Raw genomic sequence first — 19998 nt, 5'->3', positions numbered from 1 at the left:
CCACTGTATCCTTCTACCAATCATCAGCCCTCCCACAAATGGAGAGCCATGTTATAAAAGGGCTATACACTATAGAACGTTTTACAGATCATCTCTAATTGTTTGCAATAAGACATTTTGTCCAGATAGGACACAAACCACATTTAATGTACAAATGAAATTAGGAAACCTCTTAAAATTGGTTTTTAAAAAACAAGTACATTAACCTTAATACAGACACATATTCATAAGATATGCTGTAGTTTCCTAAAATAAAATGCTGGTTTGAAGTTACAATTGCAGGTTTAAAGTTAAAACTAAGAACATAGTTTCTTCCATCCTAATTATTAAAAAGGCTTGATTCCTTGCTCCAAACTGTATTTGATTATTTTTACACAAAACAAAGATTTCTAAAGTTAAATTACTACCTTATTGAAAAGTTACTTGCTCTTTATTCTGGATTTCCTCTTATTACCTTGCTTCTGTTTTTATCTCTAGTAGAATAAATACAGTGACTGAGATATCAGAATTTGAACATCAGTGAAAAAAATTAGAAAAACTTAAGTTGAAAGACAAAACCCAACTTTATTTGATATTGCTAAAATATATCACATATATAGGAGTGAGCAGTAAAACTGCAGGATGAACCATCAACAGGCAGAGTAAAAGACAGAGGCACTGTCTGTTCCTGGAACAGCAACTAACAGTCGAGATACTATTTTTTGCAATGGTTGACTAAATATGGTCAGGGAAGAGAAAGGCAGAAGACAGCCTGGGAGTGGATGTTTCAAATGCCTAGCTGCCTATAAAGCTGAAATAGTTTTGCTACTGCCCTGAGTAGCAAATGGATTCATACTAAATAGCATGCATGTGGAAGCCCTGACCTCAAAAGCAGCGTTTGACCTCTGAAGATGAAAAATAGCTACAAGAAACCTGTCTGGGAACTAAAATACAAGCATGAAGAATCCAAGTGCCCTATCTATGGAAAAAGAAGCAATACTTGAGAAGGGGGGATGGATGAAGGTGTATGCTGATTTTTTACAATCTCATGAACATTTTTCAGTTACTTTCAATTATCTAAACAAGATGAGATTATCCTTTTTTGGGTTTTCCTAGCATCTACCCTGGATATGTCTGTTTTTAGTCCTGCAGGTTCAAGAAACTTAGTTCCATGCAACACCACCTTAATGTTTAGGAAAACACAAGAGATATCTAATAAGATATCTGCTCATATTTTAATTATACTTATTTTATAGAGTGAAATATGTATTCATTTTCACCTCTCCATTGCTTCCCCCCTCCCACATAATGAAGAGCTGAATCAGCGATAGAGTGAACATTCAAGATGAGATGGCTGCTGCTGATGTCTCTCTCTAGGTCATCCAACTGCAAATGCTGCATGATAAGCTTACAGGTAACAGAGCATTAGAAGTCCTGAATTATTCCACATATTTAAATGATTCATGTCTGCATGTATCTTTAAGTAATTTGTGTATTTGTTATATTAATCTCAGTTGCAGGTTAACACATTACCAGTGTGCTTAAATATCAAGTATTTCTAGTGTAAAGTATTAATTTCAAAAAAAAAAATCAGCTTTAATTGAGTGATATTATAGCTGATAACTTGTTGGACAAGAAATTTTGTCAGTTGTATTTTAAGTATATCTACTAATATTTTAGCATTTCTAAAAGTATTAATTTTACAGAAATTCATTACCCCATTCTTTCTTTCAAATTATATTCTGGTTCCATTTCATTATACATAAAAGGTAGGATGATAGCATGGTTTAGTTATAAAGTACTTTTACCAAGAGATTAAAATAATTTATTTTAGAACATGAGCAGTATAATTCAAATTTGAAACAAGCAAGTTGTAATTGTTCTGCTGCATTGCTGTTTCTTCTTGTAGAATTGTGCTAGCTACTGCTAGTCTCTGATTTGCTCCCTATGAGCTGCACTAGCTTTTTCTCTCGAGCTGCAGAAACTGAACAATCGGTTTTCTTCAAGATGATCAACTTGAGCTTTTTTTTATAAATTGATTTTAAACATATGTAAGTATTAGATGATTTTTCTTGTTCTGATTATAAATATACTTTACAAATGGATTTATGCATAATTTAAAATGAATATCTACATACTCCTTGTCTTTTTTTTAAAAAATCCTTTTTTTTGCAACCTGATCTTGGGTTTTTTCTTCTGTCTTATGACTAATATGAACACAAAGATAGATTATATCAGCTAACTAAACATATTAAGATATACGAGCTAGTAAACTTACAATGATTTTGACATGAAACAAGTAAATTATTGCATGAACTTTTCTAATCTGCAAATGTTCAGTAAAAACTAGCTCACATTGGTCTGAATTAGAAGTAAAGGCCAAATCCTCACCTTTACAACTTTTTTTTCTTTCTTGGAAAGTAATCGGCTTTTTATTCAGTTATATTCTCAATAATTATAAAATACTACAATTGAAATTCTTCCTGAAGACATACATCATCATGAAGACTATTATTTCCACTTCAACAGACACTACTATAAATATGCTAAAATATGGGTGAAGACCAATGGTAATGTAAGCTCAGAGTGAACTACATGAATACATACTACCATTTCATGAAGATATTTTGTATAATCAAACTTTAGTGAAATCACGCTGATCATCAGGCTTAATAGACAATAAAAAGCAACAGAAACCTAACAAGTACCTGGAATCTTCATGAGAGAACAATTGTTTTTATTATGTTTTAAATTATTACACAAGTAAACTACAGGATGGCTTTAAATCTCAGCAATAAGACCATATACTAAGAAACAAGAGCAAAAATGTGTTCTTAAAACTCAACAGGAATCACTATTTAACAGTTTAGGATAAAAAGTGGGAGAAATGTTTTTCAGTTTCATCCAGCAGATAGCAGCTATTAAAACCTGCCCAGAGCACATACTTCTTTATGTACCCATATGAAGATATAATATTATGGAATGTAAAGAAGTATGTACTTTTGGCAGGAGTGAACTACCAGTAAAAGAAAAGTAAACTATATTCCACATGAAAGTCATGATATTTTTAGGTGAAATTAACATGTAAAAGGATCAAGTGAATATTAGTGTAGAAGAACATACTGGGGGGAAGGGAGAATAAAGGGCAATTGTTTAAAACTAGGATGTTAAACATTATATTTAAAGGCAGCAATGCATTGATACTAACAATATTGTCCAATCATTTTTTAAAAAAAATTATTGATTCAAAATCTAAAATAACAACAACCATGCCACAACATATAATGCAATCACACACACATTAAAAACAATTACAGAACTATTTCGGGGTCATAACTTTGAAGACCACAATAAGTATTGCCTCTGAAACTTAAAAAAGATTCTCAGTGTGATTATCTCTTGTCTAATCATCCAAATCTAATACTAAAAGGGTTGATCAAGAACATTTTTTAGAATATGAAGCTGTGAACATAAAATCTGATTTAAAAACAAGGTCTTTTCATGTATTCTAAAATGGATAAACTCAACAAATTACCACAAAGACTTCTCTCTTTTTCTACCTAATCTGCCTGAACTTTTCCATTAGAAATCTGCCAAGCATTTATTGCATATTAGCACCTTGGCTGCGTTTAGCATATTTCCCAATTGTATGTGCCTGAAATTGCCTTGTTTCCACTGAAGATTCAATGCAGGAGTTTATGAATATATTTAAAACCAAGTTACACAGCTCAAACCTTACCGCTCTTGACTTTACCTCAATTCTTGAGGCCCAAGAATTATGTACCATTGCATGTTTATTTGTAAAAAGTGTTAAGACAAATATAGAATTAAATATATACATGTACTGAGGTAGTACAGGCAAAGTGGGATACTATAATCATTCCAGGCCTTTAATTTTCCAATTTGCAAGCATGTCAAAAGATTTTAATTGGCCTGATCTATGAGGAGATGCAAGTTGCACAACTAAGCTGAAGCAGGGCCAGGATTTTGCTCTTTTCACATCTTTTCAGGGACATAATTAGCCTACTGGATGCTCAACACCCTTATTTATTTCATTTCCTGAAGAAAATCTGTGGGGAATTGTGCTGCTATTTGGCAGTGCAGTCCTGCGGGGTATTGGCACCTCAAAAAGAAGAGATTGCTTGCAACCCATGGCTTCCCCACATATTTTAAATCAGTGCTACGGCTGGAAATAAAAAAGGGTGATTTAAATAAAGTTCCTCATTATATTAAACGTATATTAATCAAATTGAATATATATTTATTTAACAAATAGAGTTGTTATTACATTCGATGCAGTAAGTTTTATTCTGTAACTAAGGCAATCTTCACCTGCATTTATATATTCAAAGTGGGGAAGAAGGATGTTTGCCAGATGGTAGCACCACACATGCCAGAAACCTGTGGTATTAGACAATTTTGTATTTTAATTTTTCTAACATTGTTCCTTTTTGCTTTGCTTTGCTTTGGCCTATCACTATAAAAATGATGTAGCAAACAAATTAAATATCAGTAATTTGTATGTCAAAGTAAGGATGGACAGTGTGTATTTTGGAAGTTTATTTCATCAGATGAAAATTAATGAAATGCTTTAAATATGGCCAATACAGTATCATTCATATCTAAGAAATTAATAAAGTTGTTCCTCTATGTAGAAAAGTTTTATTTCATTCTGTTCAGAGAATAATTTAACAGCTAAAATGCCAGGATTCCCATTATTTAATATTAACTTAATTATTCTTTAGGAGAACATCAGCATTTTCTTTTGCTTAAGTAAATCCTATTTTTAAAATATCTCAATATTTTAAAAAAGTTTGATTTTAATCCATCATGGTTAGTTACATGGAAATTCTATTGGTTGTACAAAGGATGTTACCATGTAAAATATATGATAGTTTTCTAACTGAAAATTCAAAGTAGGCTAAGTGGGATTAAACTTTATAGTACGTGGCACCTAGGCTCTTGGGCATCATATTTTAAATTTAATTTCTAACAGCCATCTCTTAAGATCTTATTCATTTTATTCATATACAGCACTTTTCTGCCAGAAAAAAGATAAACCATTAGTTCTTAAGAATTTAAGAATACATCCGTTATTTAAACATAGAAGAAACTAAAGTTTATCCTGCAAATAAATTGTTCTGTATCTTCACTAAACAATTAATTATAGTTCATAGAGTAAATACGTAAATTAGAAATAAATGTTGGTATTGTCATTAACACACATTTTATCCTACAATCAACAGATTGATGATCAGAGAACAGCCTTCACTAGCAACAAAGTTGGCAAACCTGGCTGAATTCTATGAAGCACTGCCTATTTCTAATAATAAATAATCAGAGCAATAAATTAAAAATTAACTTTTGAAGGGTCACATTTTAGAAACTAAGTATAGTTTAAAGTGAATCATGTACTTTGTAACTGTACCTAAAACATTATTATACACTAGCACTAAAGCAAGCCTTAGACAAAATTATGTATGCAGCTTTATAAAAACTCATCTTAATACTTCTCTTTGAACACTGTCAGTCATGCTAAAATGTCACCTCCCTTACTTATGTCAGCTGCTGAATTCTAACTAAGTACAAACTGAACTCTGGACATCTGCTGACACAGTTTTAACTCAGACATCTCAACCATTTGACTGACAAGGATAACAGATGCTGACATTATCAAATGCTACTATACTTCTTTCCATGGTCACTTTTTGCCCTGATATGGCCAGTACATGAAAACTGTTGCCATCCAAAAGAATACTTGAGCAGCTGGACCAGTGCAGTTCCATATTACTGACAAGAATAGATAGAGTTTTAAAGCTACCTTAAATGTTCAAGTTAAAGTTTCATACATGATAAATTTCTATTAAACCCAAAGCATAAATATATATTTAGAGAAATCTGCCTTTGCAACAAAAGGTATCGTATAACTTATGCATTATTACTTTTATCAGATACAGCCCAAATTAATATTAACCCCAATTTAGAATGGCCCACTGTTCACAGGCCTTCAAATAAAATACTAATCTACACTTAAAAAAATGAATGTCATTTTATTAACTAAACACAAATGCATATTAAATTATATGCTGAAGTATGATAACTATAACCCAAAAATAGTGAAATAATTGTTCATAAAACAGATATAGATAGAATATGCATAGAACAAACACGGTAACAGAAAAAGCCTTTTCAAAATAAAACTCATCTTGGAAATATTAACCAGGGCTATACTTGAGAACAATTATAATGTGACAAGAAAGACTGCTCCCTAACTAGTTATTTGCAGTAAAACTCTATAAATATATTCTATAAATACATTCTTTATAAATACATTCTTTCATATTCTCACCCAAGAAACCCAAGTAACCAAGAAGGACACTTTTTATTATGTTATCAAGATAATCAAGAAAAACACATTATTGATATTGTAATAGCTCAACAATCCCAAGGAAATTGGCTCAGTTTAAGGCTCTGCCCTAAGATTTGCCATCATTAAAGTTACTACAGAAAGATATAAAAGGAAAATATAAAAAATTATTGCTAGCCATAAGAGTTTTCCTCTATGGCTTAGCTTTTCAAGTTTAATTTTTTCTACCTTTAATAATGAGAAAATGAACTATTCTAAAGAAAAGTTAAAAATAGGAAAGTATATGTTTCCCCATATCTGCTTTTTACATAATATGGAAACAGCTACTTGCTTCCGAAACTTCCATTTATTTATTTAAAAAATTTATAAGGCCACCCATCTCATATACTGGGTGGGTAACAGTTACAATAGGATAAAACCAGATTAAAAAAGAAAAACAACAAAAATTAGAAACAACAAAAAACATAAAATAGCAGCTGAGAACACTCATGACATCACACCTTCACTATAACCATGACCAAGAAATGGGCTCACCCATGCCATCAGGGCCCCAGGCTTGATGGCAGAACCAGGTTTTCAATACTTTGCTTAAGCTGGTAAAATGGAATCAAATCACATGTTTAATGGATTTGGTCCCCTTCAACCAGCTGTAGCTGTGTATTGATCACTACAGGACAAGAGGTTTTATCAACAGGTTATTTTAATAACAGGAATATAAAAACAAAGGGAGAAGAGCTTCTTAAAACTGACAACATCAAAATTACAAGCAACCTGTACAAAACTGACGATCAGTACCTGTTCTGAGGAGATTAACAGTAACTTTGTTCCTTTTCTTTTATTTATTTTTCTTTCAAGTCAAGTTTGATTCCCAAGGATTTTATGGATACATTCATTTAGTTTTCTCAGCAACAATACGGAAGTGGTTTGCCATTGTTTTCTTCCAGGATACTTTTTCAACTTCCCACTGCAGCCTACAGCTCAGATATTTCCTGGCCATTATCCATCCAAATATTAACCTGGTTTGACCTTGCTTCAATTTCTGCGACCAGCCAAGTCAGCTGGGTACTGCCACCTAGCTGGGTTGTTAGATACAAATGTTTCCAAAAGGAAAGATATACATTAGAAATTGTGCATGTAGGAATTTCTCCTCTCCTCTTCTATGCTCTGAAGTGACTGGACCAGAAGCTAGTCTAATTTCAGCACTAGTGATGAATCAGCATTCTCCACCTGAACTTAAAGAACTTTGAAACTACTTAGACAGCTGGTACGGCATGAACAGTTTTGCTATCAACAGAGGGAATAACCTGGAAGCACAGAAGGAGCACCTAGAGGAACTGCTGTTGGTGGTCTACACTCACTCTAGTATTTACTACCCAAGGTAATAATCTGTAATGGCTGAAACTGCCATGGGCCGAAGAGCAGACCAAATAAGATTCTATCAAAACACTGCACAGGTGCCCTCAGAAATGGGCAGGAAAAAGTCTGCTGCTGCATAAAGATAGAGAAAGAGACACAGAGCTTAAACCCTGAACCTGACATATTAACACAGTTGGATTAGTAAAATCTGCAGTAGTTGATCTTTGTCATTAAAGCAGCTTCTTTTGCAGTAAAAGCAGTTTATGTATTTGAGCCTTGTTCTTGAATCTTTCAGTGCTAAGCTCATGATGGCATGTTTGCATTCCTAGAAATTCACTTCCATGCTCAGGATAAAGCTGTAACAAGAATCGGCAATTCTCAAGTTAGACAAAATCATTATATAAACAAAGAATGATGTTTCACAATCTCAAGTACAGTAAGAAAATGGTCAAATTGCTGTAGATTCAAAAAGGCAAAAGGGAAAAAGCCTAGAATTTAAAACCTGGGGGGGTGGGGAGAGAAAGATCTAAGTTCTGTAGTACATAGATTTTCTCCACACAAATGGCTTTTATCTTGTCTGCAATAAAGCAGTTTATCTTGCGATGTTGTATTTGTGAGCTTATGGGGTTAAGTACTGTATTTGTAGAGTCAATATTTATTGCTGTGTCTGGCGTGAGGTCTAGTACCTTCTCACTCTGATGAAATAGCCAGCAAATTTCATTAATTTAAGAAAGCAAAATATGAGGTAGTGATCACTAACTGAAAGAGTTTTTAAAAGGGACAAATTTATCACTGGCTATTAGCTATGGTAGCTTAAGGGAATCTTCAGGCTGAAATGCAGTTTGTCAGATACAGAATGAAATCAGGCAAGAGAATGATATTTATGCTCTAACTATGCATTTTCGGGAATAAGAATTGCAGTTTTAATAGGTTTTTGATCTTATCCATTACAGCACACAGATGGCCATCTCACAGAGACATTGTTTATATATCTTCTACAGAAGCTCAGTATATACTGTAGTTAAAGCTGATTTCTGCATACGCAACACAACTCAGTAAAGGATTAAATTAGCAGCAACTACAAACAGGGTGGCTAATAAGTTTTGCTAAAAATGTATAGACTTCTGCTTTAATACTGTATCTATTCTTTTTCCATTAAATTAAGATTTTAAGCTATTTTAATCACTGTCTGTCCTAAAATGTAAATTAAGATATAGTCTGAATAAAAATAAGATTAGACTACAAGACTTCAGTGAATTACTGTTGGGTAATGTATTTGCCCATCTATTACTTTATAGTGTTCAACCCAAGTTCTGAAGGTCAGTTTGAAGTAGAGTTAATATGCCAACCCGAATCCAAAATTACTTACTGCCAAATAATTACAGATGCCATTAATCCTATTTCCTTTCATAATTTAGATATCTGTGATAGACATTTTTTTCATCTAAATACAGACCCTCAGGCTTCATGATTACTAGCATTACATTGCTAACAGCATTCACGTTACACTTAACCACAGAATGGTTAAGTAGCAAATGTACTAGCCAAAGCAACTGCTAATGGTTGGCCAAAGATTAAGTATGTCATCCAAAGTCCAATGCACAGCACTTTCAGACACTGCAAACCATGTATTGTTAATTATGATTGTAACAGACTATTTAAGGTCACGGACGCGGTGGCGCTGCGGGTTAAACCGCTGAGCTGCCGATCGGAAGGTCGGCAGTTCGAAACCGCGCGGCGGGGTGAGCTCCCGTTGCTCGTCCCAGCTCCTGCACACCAAGCAGTTCGAAAACATGCAAATGTGAGTAGATTAATTGGTACCGCTTCGGCGGGAAGGTAACGGCGTTCCGTGAGTCATGCTGGCCACATGACCCGGAAGTGTCCTATGGACAACGCCGGCTCCAAGGCTTTGAAACGGAGATGAGCACCGCCCCCTAGAGTCGGACACGACTGGACTTTACGTCAAGGGAAACCTTTACCTTTTACTCTACAAAAAATAATGACATTCTGTGAACAGGCACATACTCTTCTAGAGGTGAACAGTATTCAGATCCAAAGTGGAAAAGGTGCTTCAGATTTGGCATGATCATGCTCACTGAATCTTTCAGTGGCACTTTAAAAGCTTGGTCTTTTCCTCGTCTCAAAGTATGCCAGTTATGCTACTACCAGGTACAACAGGCTTGTCTGTGCCAAATCCAATATACCTTTCTCACTTTGGATCTGAACACCAGTACATTTCTATCATCTTAATTCAGGTACTGTACTAACTTTCAATATACATTACTCAATTAGGAGAAAAGTATGGATACAGTTTCTAAATGAATAAATAGTTAATGATTAGAGTATTTAAAACAAATTCTGCCAATAGCCCTCTTCATACGTTCAGTTCAATTCCCTTTTGGGCAAGAGCAATTTTAGCTACACCAATATCCCAGCAGTCAAGACATAAATTATAGCTTGTAAGCTTAATTATAAGTTGTTATTGTAAGCTGGCCAAATATAAAAAATGGTGTAACAATTCAAACATCACATAAAACCATAATTAAGTAGTCAGGTCTAAAGAGAGCCCCTGGCTGAGATCACACAATGCATTATGCTATAATACGCTTCACAGACATAAAAAGAGCCACACTGAATTGGGCAGTGGCCTGTCTAGTCCAGCATTCTTTGTCCCACCATGTACAGTGACCAACCAGATGCATTAGAAAGATCTGCAAACAAGAAAAGGAGAGTGATAGTTCTCTCCTGTTGTTGCTCCCTAGCACAAGACATTTAATATATTGGTCTGCAAACATGAAAAGGAGAGTGATAGTCCTCTCCTGTGGTTGCTCCCTAGCAGAAGACATTTAATATATTGGTCTATGATTCTATTTCAGCAAGTAGCAGTATCAAGACTCAGAAGACAGGATCAAAAACCCACAAAAAATACCAGGGCTGTAAGCTAGACTGGAAAATCAAAAAACACCCCGGAAGAAGACACTCGCAATCCACTTTTGCTTTGTTGTTTTTGTTGCTGCTGTTACCAAGAAAACTATACAAATTCATCAGGAGTCAAGCTCAATTCAAGGGCATCTTTACCTTATCTGCAATTCCAGAAGAAGCAAACAGGCAACAAGAATAGTAGCCATTGATGGAATGATTTTCAATTTTTAAAACTATCAGCCATCATATCTGATGGCAGCAAATTCAGCTTTGCAAAGGGTTTGAAAGAGAGGCTTCATAATACATGTAAGCACACATGAAGCACTTATTCGCAAATCATCAAAGAAGCCATAAGGTTTGCAAGGCTCATGCAGCTGCTTTGAAAGAGGCAAAAGCAAAGCAAAATGGCTGTGTATGATCACACATACAGAAATAGTCAACAGCAGCTGCACAAGCCTTGCAAGCACTGCTTTAGCAATTTGAAAAGAGGTGCTTTGAATACATGTCCACATGTTATGAAGCACCTCTTTAAAAGGCTTTTCACAGTTGTTAATTATTCATTCTGTAAAGTAGTCAGTAGTGTCCACAGAGAGGACAAGGGAAGATCAGACTGATGAAAGCCCACCCTTTTTCTTCATGTGTTATAATACTGGTTATGTACCCAAAGAGATGGAGCTTGCAGCATAACACTACAATCATTCTGACAAAAAGAGAAAGATCCTGTGGATGTGCTGAAAGTAATACTTTGTTTTACTGGGCTCACACATCCTCCATAATTACTTTCAATGGGTGATTCTGAGTTTTAACATCACAAGAGAGAAAGAAAAATTTATACTGATCCGCATTGGTTTGGTTGGTTTTGACTTTGCAAAATTGGTGAATCCATCTACTTTCATTTGTAAACTGTGTTTATTTGTTAACACCTTGCGTGAGCCCATAGTGTGGCTTATTCAATAAACCATAGTTAAAACAGCCTTACAAAATATGAATCCAGCTTTTAACTCTTCATAGCAGAAGACTGGGCCTATACAAACCCTTCTGAATGGGTAGTATAAAACTGCTGTAAAATAAATAAACAAGCAAGCAGAAATGTTAGACCTACTGTAGAAAAACTTCCTAATAAGACTTGTGTCTTATTAAAGATGCACAGAAATGACCCTGGGGCATTAGTATTGAAGGTAGCCATGTAACCTGGCTATGTAATAATAATATACAATGATTATGAATGCATGAAACATTATTCTGGAGGATTCTGTTCTTCTTCTGGACCAGTTCTGAAGGTGGTCCAACCATTTTCCAGAAGTAAATCTTCTGAAACAGAGAGTGTTTGAGGTCCTCCAGATGTGGCTGTTTCAGAACTGGTCAATTTTGAGAACACCACAATCCTCTTCCTATTCTGGAAGGTTTACTTCTCAGACCACCTCTAGCACAAATGGATCAGCGTAATTAAAAAGTAGCATTTTGCTCATGTCAAACAATCATTACTGACTTAATGAATAAACCATTCATACCATTGTTAGTTTTTACTGACACCTGAGCAGCAGCATATGTTCTTAAGCAGCTCCAGTTCATTACCTGATATTGTAAATTTATAACTAGCTCTGTGAGGACGGGGGCACGGCTTTGATACATTAATTAAAATGTATATTAATTATAATATCAGCATTGTTATTTCACAAGCTTTTATCCCATTCCTCTGCACACTTTAAATAGCATACCTCAAATTTCTCACTTCTTAGTCTGTTAATAAGAAAGGTGATGGGGTAGAACTTGGGCATATACCTAGTGTCATACATGCCACTTCACATTAACCTTATATATGCACATTCACACTCTTTATCTAGTTTTAATCTTTCCAAAATGCAAGTAAATGTAATTCTAGATTGGCTCATGATGCCTTTACAGATAGTGGTTGCATGGGAACAAATATCTGATTACACACAGAACATTTCACTATATGGAACAATTTAATGTAACCTGCATTTGTTCAAATACTCACTACATCAGTTTTGCAGTGCACAATTATACCATTTTAGTATTTCAACTACTGGGCAATAGAAAAATTTATGTTCAAACTCTTCTGAATTACTGTTAATACTTTTTCCTATAATATTTTGCTTATCGTACATTAAAAAGAAATAAACTTTTACAATACCTTGGATTTCCCCTTAGTGCAGCATGATGAAGAGCGTTAAATCCATTGTTATTTGTAATAGTAACATCTGCTCCAGCTTCCAGGAGGACTGCCAAAATATCATCACGCTTTTTACTTATTGCATCATGAAGAGGTGTATCACCCTCAGAATCCTAGAAATAAATATTAATCAATTTATATCAATTTCTTTCTCTCCCTCCCTAACTACCTATCCATCAAGAAAAAAATAGCTGGTTATGATAAAATTACATTGGTGTTAGGGCTGAATAAATCTGTATTATTTTGAATTCTTAATTGAATTAATCTTAAATCAGCACAACAAAATAACCACCTCCTCTTTGTAAATGTTAAGATGTCTTATAGCATGAAAGGCATCAGTGAAATGCTGCTTCTCCCAAATCACAGAGACATTAAATTAGAAATGCAGGAAAAGAATTGCTCTAATATGTTTTAAGCTCACTAATTCATAACTTAATATCTTAAAACACAACTGATCTGATATACCTTTTATCACTGACAATTCAAGCTAGTGTTGATATGGGATACTGTTGAAGAACATTTTTGGCAAACAATCCCAACAGAAGTGGAGAAGGCTACTGTTTCAGGCCATAAACTGTAGAAGCCGCCTCAAGCACAGAAACTATCAAAGACAGAACAACTACAGACTTCCGGTGAGAAATGGAGAACTAATGCCCTGCATTTTCTCCACTCCGTGGATCATGGGGGAACATTGTGGACAAAAAGGCAGCTGGATGCAGGATCTGGACTGCTGAACTTTCTCTGGATCAAAGAGAGAATTTGAGATTACCCATATATACTCCAGACAGCTGTTTTTTGTGAGTAAATGGCAGAAACCGATGTTTCAGTTGTGATCAGCTGGGAGTCACAGGTTCCATCATGCTCTGAGCTGTTAATGCATCCTATCATGGACTCAAGGTTCAACCAAACCTCATCTTTTTAATCACTTTGGAGTTTTATTTTTAATTGTTTCTTTAAGATTGAAAAACCTTCAGAACTGCAAGTTTAGCATTCACTGGGTGAGTCACTCTTCAATCCATTTAAAAAGAAAGAAAATTATGTGTTTCCAGCTTTGTTAGATCTTTATTTTTTGTAATATATAGCAAAACGGTGATTATAGTGTTATGGTTTTTTTGGAAAGTTTTTAAATGCTAAGGGCTTGGATAAAATTGATTTAATGAAAAACTTTGAAGTACATTGGAAAGATCCTCTCGCATGTTTCTTGCTTACATTCCAAGCTGATAACAAGACTTTGAAGGTTGATCACTAGAGGGCACCAGACGGCTACTTTAAAAGAAACGTTTGATATTTTGGCCCAAGGACTGCTTGAGTTACTTAACTCTATACTGGAACCAAAAGTTGTTATTGAAGAGGAACTTTAAGGTGGACTTAAAAATTATAACTTATAAAAAAGTGATGGAATTACCGGATTTACAAATGGAATTGGATGATCATTTAAAAATTAAAAAAGACACACAAATAATGTATCAAAAGAGCAATGTGAATTACCCTTTCAAATGGTAATGGAATGGCATATAAGAAATCTACTGAAGTTACTACCCAGAAATTACAAGAATTCCTAGGGAAGAGACAAGAATAGTAGAAGAAAGCAGAAGTTAGAACTTTATTTATGGGACTCAGGGATTTTTATATATATATATATATATATATATATAAAATTTGTCCCCGCCCATCTCTTCCCATTGGGGGACTCTTGCTGGGGGGAAGAAGAAAAAAAAATACAAAATTGGTTTCTTTTATTATGGTTAAATAATGAGTTGCTATCTGTTGATGCTTAATGGTTATCTTGACTGGATAGTTCTTTTTGGAAATGTTCAACTGGGTGTAATGAATTAGTTTGCAATACCTATTTACTATTTTTGATATGTAAATAAGGGGTTGCTATTTCTGGTAATGTTTAATAGTCTTTATAATTTTTTGTAATGTTTAATTGTTAATTGGGATTAGGTTTTGATTAGTAAAAGAGAGGGATTAGGGGGATTTTGATTAAATGGAAAGGGGGGCTATATACTTTTGTTGTTAGGTATTTCTGTTAACCTTTACTGGAACTTTGCTGATTAATAAAGCTGAAGATTTAGAGATGAATTTATAGAAAATGGGATGAGGTATGGAATGAAGATGTATTTGGTTGTATTTTAAGAGAGTGATAAGTTGTTAATGTTGAATATACTTGCTGGGGATGAAGGGGAAAATTTCTTCTTTCCTTTTTTTTTCTTTTTTCAGTTTTTGGCATGGTTCTGCACTTCTTTAATATTTGTTTTCTTTTGTCAATGTATTTTTGTATTAGTTTTATCTGTTTAATTTAATTCTTAATAAAATTATTGGGAAAAAAAGACAGAACAACTACAGAAAGTATTCCTGGGTACATTCTATCAATTCAATAAGAATTATATGCCTTTCAGAAAACAGAGAATGTCTTGAAAGCATTTTCAGAGAGGGTTCATTTGATGCTGCTCTTTAGAAAGAACTGCCACTTTAGTATGCCAACAAAAACAATTTAAAAAATCAAATTAACATACAACACAATAAATTTCTATAAAAATAGCCATTTTTAACCCACTAAAAATACTAAAACACAGCCTCCCCCATCTACCCAAAAGAAAATCCAGAAAGGTTCATTTAAAAAGAAATATCTTGATATAAGAATGTAAGAAGAACTTTGCTGAATTTGGTCAATAGCACATCTAGTCGTGCGTTCTGTGTCACATAGTGACCTATCAGATGCATTCAGGAATTCATAGACATGGACAACAGCTGTTAATTCCTGGCAACTGGTATTCGAGGTATGCTGTCCATAATTCTGGAGGTAATGAACAGCCATCATACAGGTCACTAGTGACAGCCTGATCTTTTATGAATTTCTCCATTCCCTTTTGACAGACATCTACACTGATGGTCAAGACCATGTTGGATGGTAGCAAAGGCAGATATAAAAGTAACAGGCCAACAGTATCACAAAACTAAAAGTCCATAAAAGCATTCCTGGCCATATGAAGCACAGCTAGGTCTACTAGTATTCCTGTACTGAAAACTGGTATTTCCAAGGAAGTACTTTTCGAAACCTAGAAGATACTTATTCCTCAGACTTTATAACAACCAAAACCATTGTTCTTAGTTTGTTCATCCACATCACATCCAGTCTGTCATTGCCTTCAGTGTATTCAGTGCTTCCATACATCCTGATAGGAGGAAGGGAAAGCTGAACACTACCATGTTCTGACATTGCATTTCAAATTATAACTTGGAGGCTAACCTTATTTAATATTTTAAAGGTATGTACATATGAAAGAAAAATGCTCAAATTGAGTTCATAGTAAAAAAAAAAAAAAAGAATAGTAAACAACAAGTTAAATTACCTGGAGACTAGGATGGCAACCAAAGTCCAGTAAAGTCTTCACAACTTGGAGATGACCTTTATTCACAGCAATATGTAGTGGTGTCTGTCTACGCTTATTGCGAGCATTGAGATCTGCGCTGCCTCTATGCAAAACTTCTATCACCGCTCCTTCATCACCAAAGGCTGCATGATGAACAGCCCTGTCTCCATCTTTGTCCTAAATAATTAATATTCAGCTGAATAACATTTTTGTTCTCCAATTTAGTGGGAGATTTTTAAACTGCTGTATATAATTAATAAAAGGATGCAGTGACATCAAGTATCATTAGTAGATGATGTGTATGTATAGTTCTACTTCACATTGAGAGATAAACAGAATTCACATGTAGCAATTCACAGCTAGCAAATTATTTTGCTGTTAGATATTTGTTACAAGTCACAGTCAGATGTTTACAAAAGTGGAACATCACTTATAAACTGTTCTACTAATAGCTTCTGATCCACTTCCTGGATGCAGCCTGGTCAAGCAGTAACTCAATTTCTAGTCAAAGAACCATGGTGCAGCAGTAGCATAACCTGCAAAATCACAAGTTTCTTCCCATTTATGTGTAAATATCTAGTAATCCTGCTTCAGTAAAATATATCACCATTGTTAACTGGTTAACTAGTTGAGTGAGTATACCTGCATTTTACTGTCCTGACTTTACTCTACATTAGGGAATGATTTTCTTTTAAAAGTATGAAATGTTTAAATAACCTAAGACCACTGGTTATTATCAAAAATAAATCAAATGAATGGAACCTGTTCAATAAACAGGTTAAATAATTACATAACTAGCAATAAAAGAAACATTATCAATTATATTCTTACAAACAATAATCCATGACAATATTAAACAATTTTATGTTTAAAAATATTATTTAACACACACACACACACATATTTAACTAATGTATGTAAAATTGCAGAGTTTTGTTGTACAAATTAAGAGAGATTAAAAAGGTAATATTGAATAACACTCTGGTGCTTCATGTTGGACTGTTTAATATGGATTGGAGTTTGCATGATAAGGTGGCTCCACTGTTTGTGATATCTAATGCTCTCCCCTAAATTTTTAATAATTAAATTTTTGTATTTGTTGCACGCTTTTTAAAATTGTTTTTATGGATTGATTGTACGCCACCCAGAGTCACGTTTCATGAGATGGGTGTCCATATAAATATGATACATAAACACAAATATATGATAAATACATTCTACTAGTACTAAGCTAAACATTTAAACTGTAAGATACCTCTGCTTCTACATCCACATTCTGTTTCAGAAGCAATTTCAAAATGTCAACATGTCCATTCTGACTTGCAGCTTGCATAGCTGTGTGTCCTGCACACTGTCCATTCACCTGAAATATATTGTTAATCAAATCAAGGAAGTTTAAAATTAGACATTAATTATATGCCCATGCTCCTTAATAGCATTATAATGTCAAGAAGAAGAAAAAACAGTTGAAATAGGTAATATGACATACTTTACATTTTAAAAATGTCTCTAGAGATCTGATCAATTGTCTTTCCAAGCTATCTTTAATTTACTAAGTACAATAAAGGAGGAACCATATCTTATGTCTATTAAAAGATTTTAAATTTATTCATGCTGCCATAAACTATAAAAGAAAGCCAGGATACACACACATTAATTAATGAATTAATTGAGTACTGAAATGTTAGTTTTAAAAACCTGAATGGAAAAATTATCTGGGTGCCAAGGTGAGGGCAATTTGATAAGATTGGATTAATTACCTGTTTCTTAAAACCTTATCTTTATGTCGCTCCAAAACATAATTATTCACAATACATTATAATGTAAAGATCTTGAGAAGCAAAATTTTGAAGCATTTGAGGAAAAACATTGCATAAAAAAAGCAATGAACCAAATGTTGAAGTGGGTAGGTTCTCTTATTTTTAAGCATACTATAATTAACTTCCTATTTGCAACTGCAAAGATTGTGAAAGAAAAGGCTATCTTTGTTTTGACTACAAAGTGTTCTGACTTTCCAAGAACCTCTAATTATTGATCAGAAACTCTTACTTCCTTTTATTTATTAGGAATTATATAATTAAATGCTCACATCCACATCAGGTCTCTTAAGCAAATCTTCCACTTTGGCTACATCTCCATTAGCAGCTGCTTTAACCAGTTCTTCATTAAGATCCCCCGATTCTTGAGTTTCAAATAATTTCTTCAACAACTGGGACAATCTCTCTGTGAATATTAAATGAAACAATTAATTTTACCAGATGTATAGTATCTGAATGTAGTGCTGCATTTGAACAAAGTATTTTTTACTTAAGTAATACCACATATAACACAATGGATCAATATTCTAATTCTGTTTAAAACTGCTTTACCATTTGCTACGTGCCTAGCTCATGATTGCATACAGAAAAGCAGCAAGCATTTCCTACAATGGAAACACTATGGTGGAGCAGATATCCATGAGTCTACCAAGAGCAAACTTAAATGTTATTTGTCATCTGCCAGGTTATGAAGATTAAAAAAGTTACACCTATCTCAGATAGGAGGCATGGTCAGGGAACATATAGTATTGCCACGGGGATGGGGGGAGTAAAGTTACATAAATCTGTGAGGAATAAAAATGAACGAAGTGGCAAACAGAAGGTAGGAAAAGTCAAATTAGAACACTTCATCATTTGAACAATTACACTAGGAATTAGAAGATGACAAAAATGGATGTGCTGTAGCCAGGAGATCCATAGGATTATCTGGCTGCCTCATATATGATAGACCATTTAGCCACGCCCAAAAGTCTTAGGAAGCCCAGGGGACACCACATGGAGGCAGTCTATCAATTGTATTTTCTATATAACTTTTTATATTCCCATTTTTTAATATAATATATTTGTAATATATATGATGTGCTGCCACACAATAAATAAATAAAGAACTAGGAATAATATGGCTGAACAGAAATTGATGGGGCCAGAAGAACAGGGAGAGCAGCTGGAGACGAAAGAGAAGAATGAATGCTGAGTATGTATACAGGTAGTCCTTGATAACTGACCACAACTGGGACGGGCAACTTGGTCATTAAGTAAAGCTGTTGCTAAGTGAAACTGTAACTGTGCTTACGACCATGCTTCAGCTTTCTCTTGCTTTACGGACCTGTGAAGGTCATTAATGCAAGGATTGGTTGCAAAGTTACTTTTTCATCACTGTCGAGACTGCAAATGGTCATTTAACAAGGCAGCTGCTAAACGAGGACTACTATAGTGCATTAAGAAAGAATCTTAACCTTCTTACAGACATGGGACAGAAAACAAAGGTATAAGAGCAGAATGACTACAGGAGTGAAAAAGAGCCTTCTCAAACCAAACTCTCTCCAGGAAATTTCCCAGAGAGATATTTCTGATAAAGCAAGACACCCTCTTATCATCCAATCACTTAGAACTTAAAGAAGATGATCATAATGTTCCTCTTCTAGAAAGTGGAGGGGAAAAATATCAAGTCATGAACAATCCTGAATTCTTCTTTTGTGCAAGAAAAAGTTACTGTTAAATATGATATGAACTGTTTAGGATTATGTTTTATTTATTTATTTATCAAATTTATATAGGTAATTAATTGTTCCTAATTATGAATTAATTAAAAACTCTTATTTGGGTTCTCATCCAGCTTTTCTTTTCTCCCTCCTCAGTCCACAATTACATTTTTCAAGTTTTTCTCCTGTTCATCGAAACAAGCATTTAAAAATAATTTCCCCATACTATTTAACTGAATTAATAGCTAGAATTAATTCAGAATTAAAAATAGAATTAATTTTT

At 34.1% G+C, this 19998-nt stretch overlaps 1 protein-coding gene and 1 long non-coding RNA gene across 2 annotated transcripts in view; one reads left to right on the top strand and one right to left on the bottom strand.

Moving 5' to 3' along the window:
• The window catches only part of MIB1 (MIB E3 ubiquitin protein ligase 1), a 50217-nt gene that overhangs the window by 15322 nt on the left and 14897 nt on the right, over nt 1–19998 (bottom strand). Inside the window, exons 9-12 of the mRNA XM_063299175.1 lie at nt 18285–18418; nt 17451–17558; nt 16175–16372; nt 12780–12931 (exon numbers count right to left, since the gene is read on the bottom strand). Of these exons, the coding sequence (XP_063155245.1) occupies nt 12780–12931; nt 16175–16372; nt 17451–17558; nt 18285–18418 (592 nt within the window). The remainder of the gene's footprint in view (nt 1–12779; nt 12932–16174; nt 16373–17450; nt 17559–18284; nt 18419–19998) is intronic.
• Nucleotides 750–7717, top strand: LOC134494173 (uncharacterized). Its single transcript, XR_010067644.1, has 3 exons — nt 750–1002; nt 1294–1393; nt 7244–7717. It is a non-coding gene; the product is annotated as an uncharacterized LOC134494173 (long non-coding RNA).

Source organism: Candoia aspera, chromosome 3 (assembly GCF_035149785.1).
Source record: "Candoia aspera isolate rCanAsp1 chromosome 3, rCanAsp1.hap2, whole genome shotgun sequence".
In the NCBI taxonomy this organism is placed as follows: Eukaryota; Metazoa; Chordata; class Lepidosauria; order Squamata; family Boidae; genus Candoia; species Candoia aspera.
This window is presented reverse-complemented; position numbering and strand designations above follow the sequence as displayed.